The following is a 14,977-nucleotide window of genomic DNA, read 5'->3' as shown; positions in this document are numbered from 1 at the left end:
CCATAAGGGTGGTGTCATCTGCGTATCTGAGGTTACTGACATTTCTCCCAGCAATCTTGATTCCAGCTTGTGCTTTACCCAGCCCAGCATTTTGCATGATGTACTCTGCATATAAGTTAAATAAGCAGGGTGACAACATACAGCCTTGACATACTCCTTTCCCTATTTGGAACCAGTCTGCTGTTCTATGTCCAGTTCTAACTGTTGCTTCTTGACCTGCATACAGATTTCTCAGGGGGCAGGTGAGGTGGTCTGCTATTCCCATCTCTCGAAGAATTTTCCAGTTTGTTGTGATCCACACAGTCAAAGGCTTTGGCATAGTCAATAAAGCAGATGTTTTTCTAGAACTCTCTTGCTTTTTCAATGATCCAATGGATGTTGGCAATATGATCTCTGGTTCCTCTCCCTTTCCTAAACCCAGCCTGAACATCTGGAATTTCATGGTTCACGTACTGTTGAAGCCTGGCTTGGAGAATTTTGAGCATTACTTCTCTAGCGTGTGAGATGAACGCAGTTGTGCAGTAGTTTGAACATTCTTTGGCATTGCCTTTCTTTGGAATTGGAATGAAAACTGATCTTTTCCAGCCCTGCGGCCACTGCTGAGTTTTCCAAATTTGCTGGCATATTGAGTGTAGCACTTTCACAGCATCATCTTCTAGGATTTGAAATAGCTCAGCTGGAATTCCATCACCTCCACTAACTTTGCTCATAGTGATGCTTCCTAAGGCCCACTTGATTTCACATTCCATAATGTCTGGCTCTAGGTGAGTGATTACACCATCATGGTTATCTGGGTCATGAAGATATTTTTTGTACAGTTCTTCTGTGTATCCTTGCCACCTCTCTTAATATCTTCTGGTTCTGTTAGGTCCATACAATTTCTGTCCTTTACTGTGCTCATCTTTGCATGAAATGTTCCCTTGGTATCTAATTTTCTTGAAGAGATCTCTAGTCTTTCCCACTCTATTGTTTTCCTTTACTTCTTTGCACTGATCACTGAGCAAGGCTTTCTTATCTCTCCTTGCTATTCTTTGGAACTCTGGATTCAAATGGGTATTGGGTGTGTCTTTCCTGTTCTTTGCCTTTAGCTTCTCTTCTCTCCTCAGCTATCTGTAAGGCCTCTTCAGACAACCATTTTGCCTTTTTGCATTTCTTTTTCTTGGGGATGGTCTTGATCATTGCCTCCTGTACAATGTCACGAATTTCCATCTATAGTCCTTCAGGTACTCCATCAGATCTAATCCCTTGAATCTATTTGTCACTTCCATTGTATAATCGTAAGTGATTTGATTTAGGTCATACCTGAATAGTCTAGTGGTCTAGAATTTGTAGGCACAGGGTCAGAAGTCAAGCCCACGCCTGATGAGCTTAACATATGGATTAAACTGGGGACTTAGGAGCAGAAAAGTTTTAAAATGGTTACAAGAAGGAACATGATGGAGGTTTATAAAGGATGCTGTGACATAATTCAAAAAGACAATTTAAACATCAATATGTGATGCGATTATTACTCTGTACTGTCGCTATACTGTCTAAAATCACACTTTGGGAAATACTACTGTTATCCTGCACGGGCCTGAGGTAGGCCCTGGCTAGGATTCTGGATTTTATCCAAGAATTAGGTCAAGCTACCTAAATCTTTTTTCAGCAGGGCAGTATTATTGTATCTGCATTTAAAAAAATCCCCCCCCTGGCTACCACAGGTTTTAGAAAGCTCCCCTAACAACCAGGGGAGATGACAATGGCCTACAGCACAGCTACTCAAAGTAGCCATTCAGTGAGCTGTTTGAGCCTGTTCCCTGCTGAGACAAGGCGCTGTACTAGAATGTAAAACCACCGCCTTTCACTGACGGTCTTGGGAAAAGTCAGTTGAACTAACCTTTAAGACAAGTGAGCTCAGTTGCACTTTAAAGAACCTTTATAATAAGATGGCCAAGAACTGATGATTAATCAAAGAGGGAAGAGAAGTGAAGTCGCTCAATGTCTCTGACTCTTTGCGACCCCATGGACTGTAGCCCGCCAGGCTCCTCCATCCATGGGATTTTCTAGGCAAGAGTATTGCAGTGGGTTGCCATTTCCTTCTCCAGGAGATCTTCCCAATCTAGGAATCGAACTCAGGTCTCCCACATTGTGGGCAGACTCTTACCATCTGAGCCACCAGGGAAGTCCAAAGTAACCAAAAAAAAAAAAAAAGGTGTCAAGGATGCTTAAGGTAACACCAAAAACCAGTAGGTTGCAGGATGATTCCTGGTAGCTAGAGAAATCAGGTATCGTTATTTCCTATCATTTCTAACCATCATTCTCCTCAGAAGGTCCCATCAAATTGAATGCTCTTATTGCCAAACTATTAAAAAGACAAAAGGGGTCTAATTGGCTTGAAAGGAAATAGCAGCAATTACATGCCCTCTTTCTCAGAATGAGTTACTTTTATCAACTAGGCAACCTCTCCCTCTGGATTGGCTGTGTGGTCTTAGCGACCTTCCTTGTCTATCTGTTGACTGTGCCACGGTTCTTATCTTGAAAAAGGCTGGGGTAGGTTCAATATTATCAGAATAAGGATATCCCAGTTCAGCAGCCCTTTCTGTTTATCACTCTATCCCTGGAGTCTGGTGCACTGCCTGGCAATAGGATGCTCTATACAATTTTGCTGAATAAGTGAGTTCACTCTATGTTCTAAGCAAAGCAAATGCAACACTTAAAACCAATCATAGGCAGAACAACTCTTCTCAAGGTGAGGTCATCATAACACTAGTCTCCATTCTATTTTCCTGTTCTTCTTTGGTGGTGAGTAAAGATTTTTTTTTTAAAAAATGCCAGTTTGTTTCAGTTGTGCAAGGAAATAGCCAGGAAAGGAGTTTTTTGGCCCATACTGGGCCAGGGTTAAAGGAGGGAGAGCACAGGTCTACATGTCAGCACCATAAGGAGAGTTGGGGACACCTGGTCACTTCATCTGCTAGGACTAAAATCTTGGCCACTCGGGGCTTAATAAACGAACCTTTCTTTCCATGATTCCCTGTACTGTTTAGTATCTTGTTAGGCATTCGCAAAGCGGCCTGAATTTCTTCATATCACCCACCAGAGTTAATACTGAAAAACTCCTATCCTGCCTCATCTGCTTTGTGGAAAAACTAGTTTGGATTTTTCCTTTGCCTCCATGAAAGTTGTTTTTACCAAGTTTTTTTCCCCCTACTAGTATGTTCTTGAGTAATATTATCTTCTTCTCTACAATTCTAGAATGGGGGGGTGGTGGTTCTGGTGTAGACTCTTAACAGATTTGTTTTAGATAGAATGACAGTATTACAGAAAGAAAATGTGATGTGACAGCTGAGACTCTGGCCTTGACCTTTAGTTTCCTCCTCTATAAAATATCATCACCTATCCCAATGATGGGTGAAAGCACATTGTAAAGTTAAAAGTGCCACAGAAATGCATGTATCAATAGTAACAAGGTGCTGCTGCTTTGAGTCTGGAGGAAGTCCTGCACAGCCATTCACTTCAGCTTTTTGTGCTCACCCTCACTTGGTTGGCAGAATTAGAAATTTCTTCACACCGAGCCAGAATCTGTCTTCTTGATATTACATTGACCTGCTCTTGAAATCTGCTCTCTTGAAAATATGTAATTCACTTTGGGTTTTACCTCCTGAGGCCACAGAGGGAAAATCTGACCCTCTGCCAAAGGAGAATCTATCAGATATCTGATGATGGTTCTGAGTCTTTGCTGCTCCACAACAAACATCTCCAGGTTCCTTAAGTGTATCTCTAACAGCATGGTTTGAGTTCCCTATTTTATATCTTAGATTACAAACCCATGAACGAACTCTGGCTGGTCTACTTTTCAACTTAAAATGTGGATGCCAAAATGGAGTATAAGACCCAGGTGAGGGCACAGATTCAGAGTATCATTCTGTTTACTTTGGGGAAAGCTTTACCATGCTGTTGACCCAAGAAATCTCTATGCCTTTCTTGCTTCTGCTGCTTAGACACATCCCCATTCTGTCCTAATGCAGCTGGCTCTTTTAGGACACACACAATTATTCAATTCGTCCTACTACACTGGATAAACCCAGCCTATTATTCTATTGTGAAGCTTAGGCTGCTGTTTTGTCTTCTAGTAAATCTCTTTACAGCTGAATTTCCCTGCTGATTCAATCACGATGCCATCAAGTTCTTATCCAAGTCCAAAGAGGACAAAGATAAGGTGAGTATGCATCCATTTGTCACTCAACAAATTTACGGACAGTCTGCTATGTGCCAGCACGGGGCTAGGTTCTAAGGATACGATGGAAAGCAAAAAATGGCATACTCTGCTCTCATAGAATTTACCCCAGAATAAAAACAAACAAACAAACCAATCAGATAATCACTCTAATTATTATATTAATACAAACTAGGTGTGCCTAAGGATAAGAATGTGGTTTTATGAGAGCATGGAACAAAGTAACCTGACTCAGAGGTGGGTCTTAAGAGAAAGTGGCTCTGAAGATTGAGCAGAGTTGACTAAGGGAGGAGGGAAAGGGGGATTCAGCAGATGGAGGGTACAGACAAGCACTGTCCCATTAGAAGACTTTCTTCAGACTATTTATTAGTAGGCTGCTTAATTCCACTACTGTGTAGCTTCTGTTTCTCCACCTTGTCTCAAAGGTTATTTTGAATGACGGACTAACTCTTCAAGGCCAAACTGAAGTCTAGCTCATCAATCAGTTCTTACAGAATCCACACTCTTGAAACCAGGAACATTTCCTAACTTGAGCCTTCTCGCAACATTCCCCCTTGTATGCATCCTTCAAAGTCAACAACTACAGTTTCACAAACATTAGCTCTAAGTTTTCTTCACTTTCAAGATGCAATTTATCGAAACCAAAAGACTCAAGAATTAATTCAGGCAGCTAGAGTGGTATTTTTCCAAGTGTGATCCAAGGACCCACTGGCATCAGAACCACCTGAGGTGCTTGTTAAACTGCAGAAACCTGGGCACCACCTGAGACCAAATGAATTATGAGTTGAGAGGGCTCAGGAGTCTACACTTCATGAGCTCCCCCAAGTCACTCTTCCACTGCACTGGTTGAGAATTCCTGAGTTAGCTGTGTTCTCACAGCACTGACACTTACGTGGAGATTTAATCCCTGATACTGAATCCTCCTGAGTTTGAAGTACATTGGAGTTGTCTGGCAAAGAGAAAGCAGGGTTTTGAAGGCAGAGACCTGGATTCAAATATGTTCTACTACTTAACAAGCTTGGACAAGTCAGTTTTTCCAGGCCTCAGTTTCATCTGTAACATGTGAATAAGAATGTTTACTTCAGAAGGATGTTGTGGCAATTAACCCGGAGAATCAGACAATGATAGAGAAAGCCTATCATTCTCTGGAACATTCACTGAGGCCTACATACCATCCACAGCAAGCTGAATAAGACATGAGGCATGTGCTGCACACTATGCACGCCAGGATGAAGGGAGCAAAGTCCATCTCATTGATTTGTTTTTTTGTTTGTTGCCCCTGTCCCTTGGTGGTTAAGGTACAAATTATTCTTGAAGCCTTTTCCAACCCTGTGCTGTTTTCTGTTAACAGCGTTCCACAAGAGTTTTCACCTGCCTTTGAACCACTGTACATATGCCAAAGTCCTGAACTTCAAGCATGCTTCAACCTGAATCTTCTTCACCAGTCTTCTCTCTCACCCACCTCCCCCTGAGTTTGAGATCCCACACTGATTCCACTGCTTATTAGAATAAGGCCTTGGTGAAGTTACTTAAACTCTCTGTGCCTGAGTTTCCTCACCTGTGAAAGAGGGATAATAACTGTGCCGATTTCACAAGGATTTCCCAAGTAGTAGATGATGACTCAGGAAACACTTGTGTTAGCTATTCTCAGTGTCACTGAGCCCACATGAGCAGCTGCTTCCTCTAAGTTCTCTGAAGGCTCACACCTCCTCCTCTGCTGCTGCTGCTAAGTCGCTTTAGTCGTGTCCGACTCTACGCGACCCCATAGACGGCAGCCCACCAGGCTCCTCCGTCCCTGGGATTCTCCAGGCAAGAACACTGGAGGGTTGCCATTTCCTTCTCCAATGATGCATGAAAGTGAAAAGTCAAAGTGAAGTCGCTCAGTTGTGTCTGACTCTTCGCAATCCCATGGACTGCAGCCTACCAGGCTCCTCCGTCCATGGGATTCTCTAGGCAAGAGTACTGGAGTGCGTTGCCATTGCCTTCTCCTCCTCCTTCCCCTCAGATTGTCAATTTTCCTTTGCCTGCAATGTATTCTGCCTCTCCTCACTGCCACCCTCCACTCCTCCATGCTTAAATGTCATTCCTCTGAGAAGGCTTTAGGATCCACCCACTTCACTTAACAATTAGGTTAAGAACCCTTGTTAAACACTCACTCGCTCTGTACTTTTCCTCTGAGGCACTTATTATAATCCAATGTTTGTTCACCCCATTAAAATAGGGAGTGTCTTACACTGCTCCCTATCCACCCTGATACTTAGCACAATTCCAAGTCCATAACAGCACACATCATTTAAGTATCTGAGGAATGATGACTTCTTAAATCTGACTAGGCCCAAACTTTCTCTATTGGGATTATAATAACCTCTAACAGTCAGTCACTTTAACTCTTCACTCCCTTTACCTTCTGGGGTAAGATGTGCAGAAATGCAAATCAAGAATTTAACAAATGAACTTGTGGTTGAGTGAGACTGCCAGGAACGTGTGTTGATTCAAGTTATTTTAGATTTGCATTGCTCAGTATGGTAGCCATTACTATCTGTGGCTACTGAGCACTTGAGATATTGCTAGCCCAAAGTGACATATGCTTAAGAGTAAAATACACTCTGGATTTTAAAGACTTGGTACAAAAGAAGAACGTTAAATATCTCATAATTTTTAATATTCATTACATGTTGAAATGGCACTATTTTGGAAATATGGGGTTAAATAAAATATATTATAAATTAATTTTACCTATTTTTTTTAACCTCTTTAAGCAGCTTCTAAAAAACTGGCATATATGGCCTGCATTGGGTTTCTATTAGATAATGCTGTTTTAGACTATCTGCATGAAAGGTTTGTTGTATTTCACAACATCCCTCCGTGTCTTCTCATTTTAATCCACAAAACATGCTCCAAATTCCTTGAGTATTCCTCAGTAATGGTATTTCTGATGCCTAGGCTACTCCACCAGCCCTGTGAGCACATTTGATCCTTTTTAATAGGGTAGTTTCCTACAGTTGTATTTAATCTTGGATCTCATTACATCAAATCCTAGCACTGGAGATTTACCATCCTGTGGCTACTTTCTCTTTGCACTGTAAACATTATGGCTAAGAACACAAGATCACAAGGGACCACCTGTTTTGGAGTCCTGGCTCTGCCACTTACTAGCTGTGCAACTTTGTTACTCTTAAAATCTCTGTGCCTCAGTTTCCTCAACTGAAAAATGGGGATAAGTGTCTACTTTGTAGGGTTGAGAGTAATCTTTGACATTGGTAAAGCGCTAAGATGGTCTCTGGGACACAGTAAGCATTCGATAGGTAAGGATTCAATACATGACTATACACCTCTCACCCTTCCCATCCACTCACATGTTCTCCTGTAACACTGGTCAACTCTCCTAGTGATGTTTTCTTTCCAAATCTGACATTTTAGACTTCTAATTACAAAACTCTGCCACTCCCCAGCTGAGAGTAGCACTTGGGTAAGGTACTTCACTTCCCTCGATTTTTAGTTTGTCTGTATATGGAAATGGGTATTGTCACCTTCCTTGCACAAGTCTGAACCACACAATGTATACAAAAGTTCCTTGCATGGTCCTTCGTACTTAATGGATGCTTTATTTGCATTTTCCCATTTAAAACGTGTGATCCTCACAATAGACCTGAAGATAGATATTTTACAAAGAAGGAAACAGGATCCGGGAAGTCAAGATTTGCCCAAAGTTGCACAGATAGCTACAGGGCAGCGCCAATACCAGAACGAGGTTTCACTCTGAATCCAACGTTTTTTCATGACATCTAAGCTGCTCTCCAATTGCATGAGCGCTAGAACCTAATTAATTTATGCTGTTTGTGGCATTCCAATAATATCTGAATGAGGCAGCAACCGGCAAACCTGCCCACTGAAACTGCAACAGAAGATCAAAATACAGATTTTCTGAATGCCATTACGAGGTCAAAGAACCCAAGAGCCCTAGAGTAGAGAATCGTGGATTAAATTTCGGCAAACAAAACTGAGCCACGAATTCCTCCTCTAGGCCTCCCCGAGGAAAGTAGGGGTGAGGAGATGCTACTGTTGGGCCTTCAGGAGGGCCAGGCGGCCCCCAGACTCGCAGGAGGCCACGGCCGCGCCTGGCCGCCGGACCCTCCCCCTCGGATCTACAGGCCCAGCGCTGCGCCCGCCCGCCCCTCACCTCCGGCTCCGGGCGCTCCGAGGCCATCACACAGCCCTCCCGCGCCGGCCCGGGCCAGAGACGATGCTCCGCTCCTGACCCCTGACCCGGAGGTCTCGCGACTGGCGGGGCCGGAAGTGAGTGGGAGGGTCGAGTTCTGAGCTTTCTAATTGGCCTACTTGGGAACCGGAAGAGGAAGTGATTGACACCGCCCCCCGCCGCAGCAATGCAGGTGAGGACCGGTTTGGCGCTAGCGACGGGTAGCTAGCTTGGGGTAACGAGACAGAAAGTGGGCTGGCCGAGGAGAGAGTGAGGAGTTAGGGATGAGAGGACTTGGTCGAGACCGCGACTGTGAGATAAAGGGACGCGCGATGGGGACGAGGACCTCTGGAGAGGGATAGGGGTGGAGCCCGGCTGACAGGAGACAGAAACTGCGGTTAGGTTGGGACGGAGAAGGCAGCACTGTCTTGCTAGGGTGTGGAAAAGGATCAAGTTGTTGATAGGGTGTGGAAAAGGATCAAGTTGAAATTTGGGAAGGTGCAGTCCAAGGAAGACGGCTGAAGAAAGAGGTGGATTGGGCTCGGGCTCAGGCCCCGGCCTAGACGTTGGATGTTGACAGAACAGAGGATCTAACTGGAGAGAAGCCCGAGGGTGGAAGGAATTGTGGGACCGTGGTGGCCAGAAGCCAGACTAAATAATCTGAGGCCGTGGGTGGAACCCGGCTCGTGTCCTCCACATTCGGGGTTTTGCAGTTCTGTTTCATTCTTCCTAGTGTGTACCCCTAGTAGTTAAAGGGTGAAATGAGATAAAACTGGAGATCGCAGACGTAAAGGAAATGCCATGGAGACCCCTCAGCTTTTAATATAGTTTGCCTAGTGCTTAGGGGCATGTGCGGTTTGGTTGCTGTTTTGTTTTGTTTTTCATTTGTCACTGTTTGTTGCAGAAGGGTAGTTGTCAGTACATTTTTATAGGTTGACTAAGCTTGCGAAAGGGGCACAGGAATATTGGCACAGCAATAAAGTGAGTGCAGATTGATTTAGCAAGGAGGAGGTTGAAACAGCAAATGCTGAGGGAAGAGGAAGGTGACGGTGGCAGTATTCAGAGGAGCCTTCCTGTATAGGTAGGTTTTCAGAGATTATGTCATTGCCAAGAACAGCCAGGTTCACAAGGCAGGTTCTAGAACATAGGACGTCAGAGTACGTCTGCTGCTGAGGTGTGCCGAACAGAATAAATCCCAGGCATTACGTCTGGTGAAAATTGTCCAGTGAGGGAGAACAGATACAAACCAAGCCTAATATAGAGAAACAGTCACGCCCGGATTAAAAGCGATGAGAGGAAGGAATCAGTAGGTAAGAGGAATTGAGGTCAGATGAATGGGTTTTAAGGTCTAAGGGTTGATGCTGTCTGTGATCCTAACTCCAAATAGGGGTGGAGCCCGGCTGACAGGAGACAGAAACAGCCTGACTGTCCCTGTGCCAATGAGATTCTGTGTCACTGTCCTGGTGTTGCACACTGTCACCCTGGCTTTTCAGCCTTCCTCTATATGTGTCATCCTTACACTCAGCTGAGTAACCAACCTATTCCTATTGGCTCAGAGGGAGGAAAAACAGCTTGAGGCATCATTAGATGCACTGCTGAGTCAAGTGGCTGATCTGAAGAACTCACTGGGGAGTTTCATTTACAAGCTGGAGAACGAGTATGACCGGCTGACCTGGTAAGAGTTGCCAGGGCAAGCTGGGGAGGGCTCTATGGGTGGGGGCTAGGCCACCTGCTGCACAGGGTACCTCCTCCAGCATTTATCACTTTGTGAACATCTTTTGATTTAGAAAGAGCTGGCTTTCCCAACATTTAACACTGAAGTTGGCCTTGGACCTCAACTTTAAGGGTAGTAGAGAAATGCCCAATTTCTCAACCCAGGTTCTTTCTAGCTTTTGATTCTCCCTGTTTGACTTCTCCAGGATGAGGTCCTCCTGCAGTGGGTCCTCCCACCACAGTATTCATACTGGATTTCTTGCACGGGTTTTGTCAAGTCTTTTAGGTCCAATCTAGGAAAGTTTGGATCTGGAAAGGGATCTTTCACCCGGTTTCTGAAGTTCTAGTGATAATAGTGTAGCCATCGTTCCTATTTTGCCATTGTCCTCACCCCATTCAAATGTAGTAGCTCCTCGTGATCTATCAGGGATAAGTTCTAAGACCCACTGTGGATTCCCGAAACTATGATAGTACTGAATCCTATTCTGTATATACTGTGGGTTATTGTTTTTTTTTTTTTTTCTATACTACTTGTGTGGGTACCGTATACAGTATGGATATGCTGGACAAAGGGATGATCAACATCCTGGGTAGGACAGAGTGGGATGAAGCAAGATTTCATCACACTCCTCAGAACACCTCCCAATTTAAAAACATGGATTGTTTATTTCCTGGATTTATCATTTAATATTTTTGGACTGTGGTTGACCACGGGTAGACGAAACCTCAGAAAGTGAAACTTAGGATAAGTGGGGATTGCTATAATGACCTGTTTTTTTTCTCCATCTGTGTCAGAAACTCAAAGTGTATCCCTCTTTCTTAACCCCATAATCCCTGTGAGCCAGTCTAGTTCCTGCCCAGGCCAGCATAGGGCTATGAGTGTTTTGGGGGTGAGTCTGGTTATTCCTAGTCCGAGGGACCCCTTTGAGGCTCCTTTACCAGGAACATGCTGACATCTTCTTACCACCACCAGGCCATCTGTCCTGGACAGCTTTGCCTTGCTTTCTGGACAGCTGAACACTCTGAACAAGGTCTTGAAGCATGAAAAGACACCACTGTTCCGCAACCAGGTCATCATCCCTCTGGTGTTGTCCCCAGACCGAGATGAAGATCTCATGGTAAGAGGAGGAGAGGGATGCAGCTTAGGAAACAAAGCCCTTAAATGAGGACTGACAGCACAGTGGTTGGTTTCTATCTAGAAATTTTGAATATGCAGTAGTGTGTGGCAATAAGTGGGGGCTACATTTTGGAGGCCTTGCTTTTTGTCCTTCTGTCCTATTTCAATCTTTGATTAAAATGTGGTAGAGAAGGGTTTATCCTTAGATCTGGTAGAGACAGGGTGTGAGTAGATAGAGTTGAAGGATGGAATGAGGGGAATAGTGTCTTAGGAAGCCAGATATTATTAGTCTCAGGTTATGTTTTCCCTGAACGTGCACTGTTTGCCTGTGGAAGGAACTATGTGTATATCAGGCCAAAATTGAATCTTCTTGGAGTGCACAGTAGGATCATAAAATCTGTGTGTTACAGAGGCAGACTGAAGGACGGGTACCTGTTTTCAGCCACGAGGTGGTCCCTGACCATCTGAGAACCAAGCCTGACCCTGAGGTTGAAGAGCAAGAGAAGCAGCTCACCACGGATGCTGCTCGCATTGGTGCTGATGCAGCGCAGGTTGGACCGAGTCCCTGCCCTGCTGCCCTACACCCTCGAGTTTTACCATGAGAGGCTGAGTATTCCCACTTCTCTATTGTAGGGTATGGCAGTTGGTTATGCCTCCATTGCCCCTGGAATAGCTCAAGGAAGAACCTTTCCTGTAATCATTTCTTGCTTGCCCTAAATTCTGCACAAACTTACATGTGTTACAGAAACAGATCCAGAGCTTGAACAAAATGTGCTCAAACCTCCTGGAGAAAATCAGCAAAGAGGAACGAGAATCAGAGAGTGGAGGTATGGAGGGATTGGTGGCAAAGTGATGGGGGAATGAGGGATAAGATCACTGGAATAGGAAGGGTGGTGTTGGTAGTGGTGAAATGAGGATGCAGGGATGTGCTATTTAGCCAAGGGTATGCATCTATTCTGTTGGCCTTCTATATTTCAGGCCAGCGCTGGGGCAGGTGGAGAAAGGAGCAAAGGGAGAAGGGCGAATTCTGAGATAGTCATGGGGGTCCTCTGGCTCTTCCTCTGGGTTGCCAGGAAGTCTGGATGCTACCGAAGTCAGAACTCCAAGCCCTGGCACTCATACTGGTCTTCCTGGTGCTAGAAGAAGTCCAGGGCTAGAGGCATACCTCAGGGTCTCCACTTACTTTGCCCTTCAGGTCTCCGGCCGAACAAGCAGACCTTTAACCCGACAGATACCAACGCCTTAGTGGCAGCTGTTGCCTTTGGAAAGGGGCTGTCTAACTGGAGGCCTTCAGGCAGCAGTGGTCCTAGCCAGCCAGGCCAGCCGGGAGCTGGAACAGTCCTCGCAGGAGCCTCAGGGTTACAGCAGGTGCAGATGGCAGGAGCGCCAAATCAGCAGCAGCCAATGCTCAGTGGGGTGCAGATGGCCCAAGCAGGCCAGCCAGGTAAGGTGACAAGGATTGGCTTGGTGACAGACCTTGAGCAGGGATGTGAGAATAAACTGGGTTATCTGCCACACTTCCCCCTCACCCCATCCCCAGGGCTGGAGACATTCTCCTTTTCTCCTTGGACTGTGACCCAGAAAAAAACTCTTGAGACTGAAAGTCTCATTTGAGACTCTGTTAATAGACACCAGACAATGAGAAAGAACTTCGACTAAAATTGCCCTTAGCTACCCTTCTGTGCCCTTTAACTCTGGGTGGGTGTGTTGTCAGTGTCTCACCCTAGGTATTAGGATCACTGGGTAGATGTGTTGGGAGTTGACAAGCAGGCAGGTTTTCCAGTGCTACGCGTATTCCTTGCTCTGTATCGTGTCTCTTCTGCTCACTTAGTAATTATCAGAACAGTCTGGAGGAGTTCGGATATAAGCAGCTAGAAGAAATATTTTCTTCCAAGCTGTCTAGGCAAAGGGACAGCTCTCTTTTTCCATTAGGGGAGGAGCAGGAGCCTGCAGGGATGTGCTCCAGCCCTTCCCGCTATTCCTCCTCCTGACCATCTTCAGGTAGAGGGCTGGGCAGGGAGCTGTACCTCTGAGCCTTGTCACCCAAGGTCAGATGCCACAGATTCTGAGCTGATGGAGGAGGTGACAGAAGGGAACCTGGGAGGCAACACTTCTGATTTATGACGAACATCTGACTGTGCTTCAGGTGTCTTTCTTCATGTTCTTTTTAGGGAAAATGCCAAGTGGGATAAAAACCAACATCAAGTCGGCTTCCATGCATCCCTACCAGCGGTGAGTGTGAGTGGCAACCTCCACTCCCAGGTGTTCTTTTCAGAGTTGGGCAGTGAAACTGCCTTTTGCCCAAAGCTGACCTGGATGGGTACAATGAAAAGAACACAGGCTTTCGGCCACAGACAGATCCCATCTCCACTGCCAACTAGCTGTGTGACCTTGGGCAAGTGACCTACTTTTTCTGAGCCTGTTTTCTGGTTTATAAATGATGATAATACCTACCTCATAGGGTTGTTGTGAGGATTAAAATGGGAAAATGATGTAAAACACTTAGCACAATCTATGAAATAATGAGTATTCAATAAATGAGAGTTTCTACAGCCACTTCTCCCCACTGCCCCCTCCTCGGTCCTCGATCCAGAACTTGCCCTGATCTGAAACTGCTTCATGTCTGTGGTGAGCTGATGGACACAAGATCGTGGACCGCTCAGCTTTGTTTGAAAGCCTGTGTTTATTTTGTGCTGCCAGAGATGGTGACAGCTTCTGTGTCCTTAGAGGCCCGCTGCCTCCACAGGCCTTGCTTCCCACATTCCAGCCTGGCCATCTCTCCAGGCTGCAGGTGACGAGGCCTCCGGGCTGAGACAGACCATCCACTTACAACTCTGGAGAAGCTTGGGACTGCTCTACTCTCCATCCTCTCAGAAGCCAGTTCAGCTCTCATCTGGGAAATAGTCAGAGTCCCCTGTCCTTTACCCCACCCTGGGCATGTCAGGGAAGATGCTGAAGTCCCAGTAGGTGGGGACTTCCTCAGGAAGTGGCTCTGCCAGGCAGGACTACGTGAGAAAGGGTTTTGTGAGCAAGTGAAAATGTCCCTTGTTCTCCAGACCTTTTTTTTTTTCTTTCATATTTTGGAGGGAAAGGGGACTTGCACCTCACACCGTCTCTCATCGTGGTTGAGTCATCCTCAGAGTATGCCTGGTTCCTGGGCTCAGTTAGCATGGCTTTTCTCCAGTCCACTGAGCCAGTGGTTCCAATAAGGGTCAAGTGGATGGTGGGAGGTGGCAGCCGCCAGCACTTTTGCCTGCTTCTATAAAGCTGGAGAGGAGAGTGGGCTTGGGTCACCAGCTTAAGCTGCCTTTCTTGGCTCTCCTTTGCAAGCAAGGGCAGGAGTTGAGTCAGCAGAAGTGGACCAAAGGATTGCTCTGAATAAAGTTATTTAAGTTGATGACCACTGTGTCAGGGTTATCTGACAGCAGGTAAATTGAGAGAGCTATGTGGGGATTGGAGACTACACGTCAGAGACTTTCAAGGTTGTTGCAAGGCAATATTTTAAAAAATTTTATTTATTTGGCTGTGCTGGGTCTTAGTTGCAGCATGCAGGATTTTTGGTTGCAGCAGGTGAACTCTTAATTGCAGCATATCGGATCTAGTTCCCCAGCCAGGGATCAAACCCAGGCCCCTTACAATGGGAGCCCAAAGTCTTAACCACTGGACCACCAAGTCCCAAGGCAATCCTTTTTTCTTCTCCAATAAAAAGTTTTCTTAGGTAGTTTTTTTTTTT

At 45.4% G+C, this 14,977-nt stretch overlaps 2 protein-coding genes across 4 annotated transcripts in view; one reads left to right on the top strand and one right to left on the bottom strand.

Annotated features, from left to right (window-relative positions):
- Positions 1-8,493, bottom strand: part of SZT2 (SZT2 subunit of KICSTOR complex) — a 51,704-nt gene extending 43,211 nt beyond the window's left edge. For both annotated transcript variants that reach the window (XR_011256805.1, XM_069588845.1), the window contains exon 1: positions 8,397-8,493. Coding sequence is in view for 1 of the 2 variants with exons in the window: in XM_069588845.1 (XP_069444946.1) it covers positions 8,397-8,423 (27 nt within the window). In the remaining variant the exon portion in view is untranslated. The remainder of the gene's footprint in view (positions 1-8,396) is intronic.
- Positions 8,401-13,796, top strand: MED8 (mediator complex subunit 8). 2 transcript variants are annotated; one of them, XM_069588933.1, is made up of 7 exons: positions 8,401-8,607; positions 9,971-10,089; positions 11,101-11,245; positions 11,655-11,795; positions 11,990-12,071; positions 12,440-12,688; positions 13,416-13,796. In XM_069588933.1, the coding sequence occupies exons 1-7, from the start codon at positions 8,602-8,604 to the stop codon at positions 13,478-13,480; spliced, it is 807 nt and encodes a 268-aa protein (XP_069445034.1). In that variant the 5' UTR covers positions 8,401-8,601; the 3' UTR covers positions 13,481-13,796. The 2 variants fall into 2 exon arrangements, with proteins under 2 accessions (XP_069445034.1, XP_069445035.1); XM_069588934.1 differs by having other exon boundaries at positions 8,570-9,724.
- The last annotated feature ends 1,181 nt before the right edge of the window (positions 13,797-14,977 follow it).

The sequence above is a fragment of the Ovis canadensis genome, chromosome 1 (assembly GCF_042477335.2).
Source record: "Ovis canadensis isolate MfBH-ARS-UI-01 breed Bighorn chromosome 1, ARS-UI_OviCan_v2, whole genome shotgun sequence".
NCBI lineage: Eukaryota > Metazoa > Chordata > Mammalia > Artiodactyla > Bovidae > Ovis > Ovis canadensis.
Note: the sequence above shows the minus strand (reverse complement) of the source record. Positions and strands in the feature narration are given on the sequence as shown.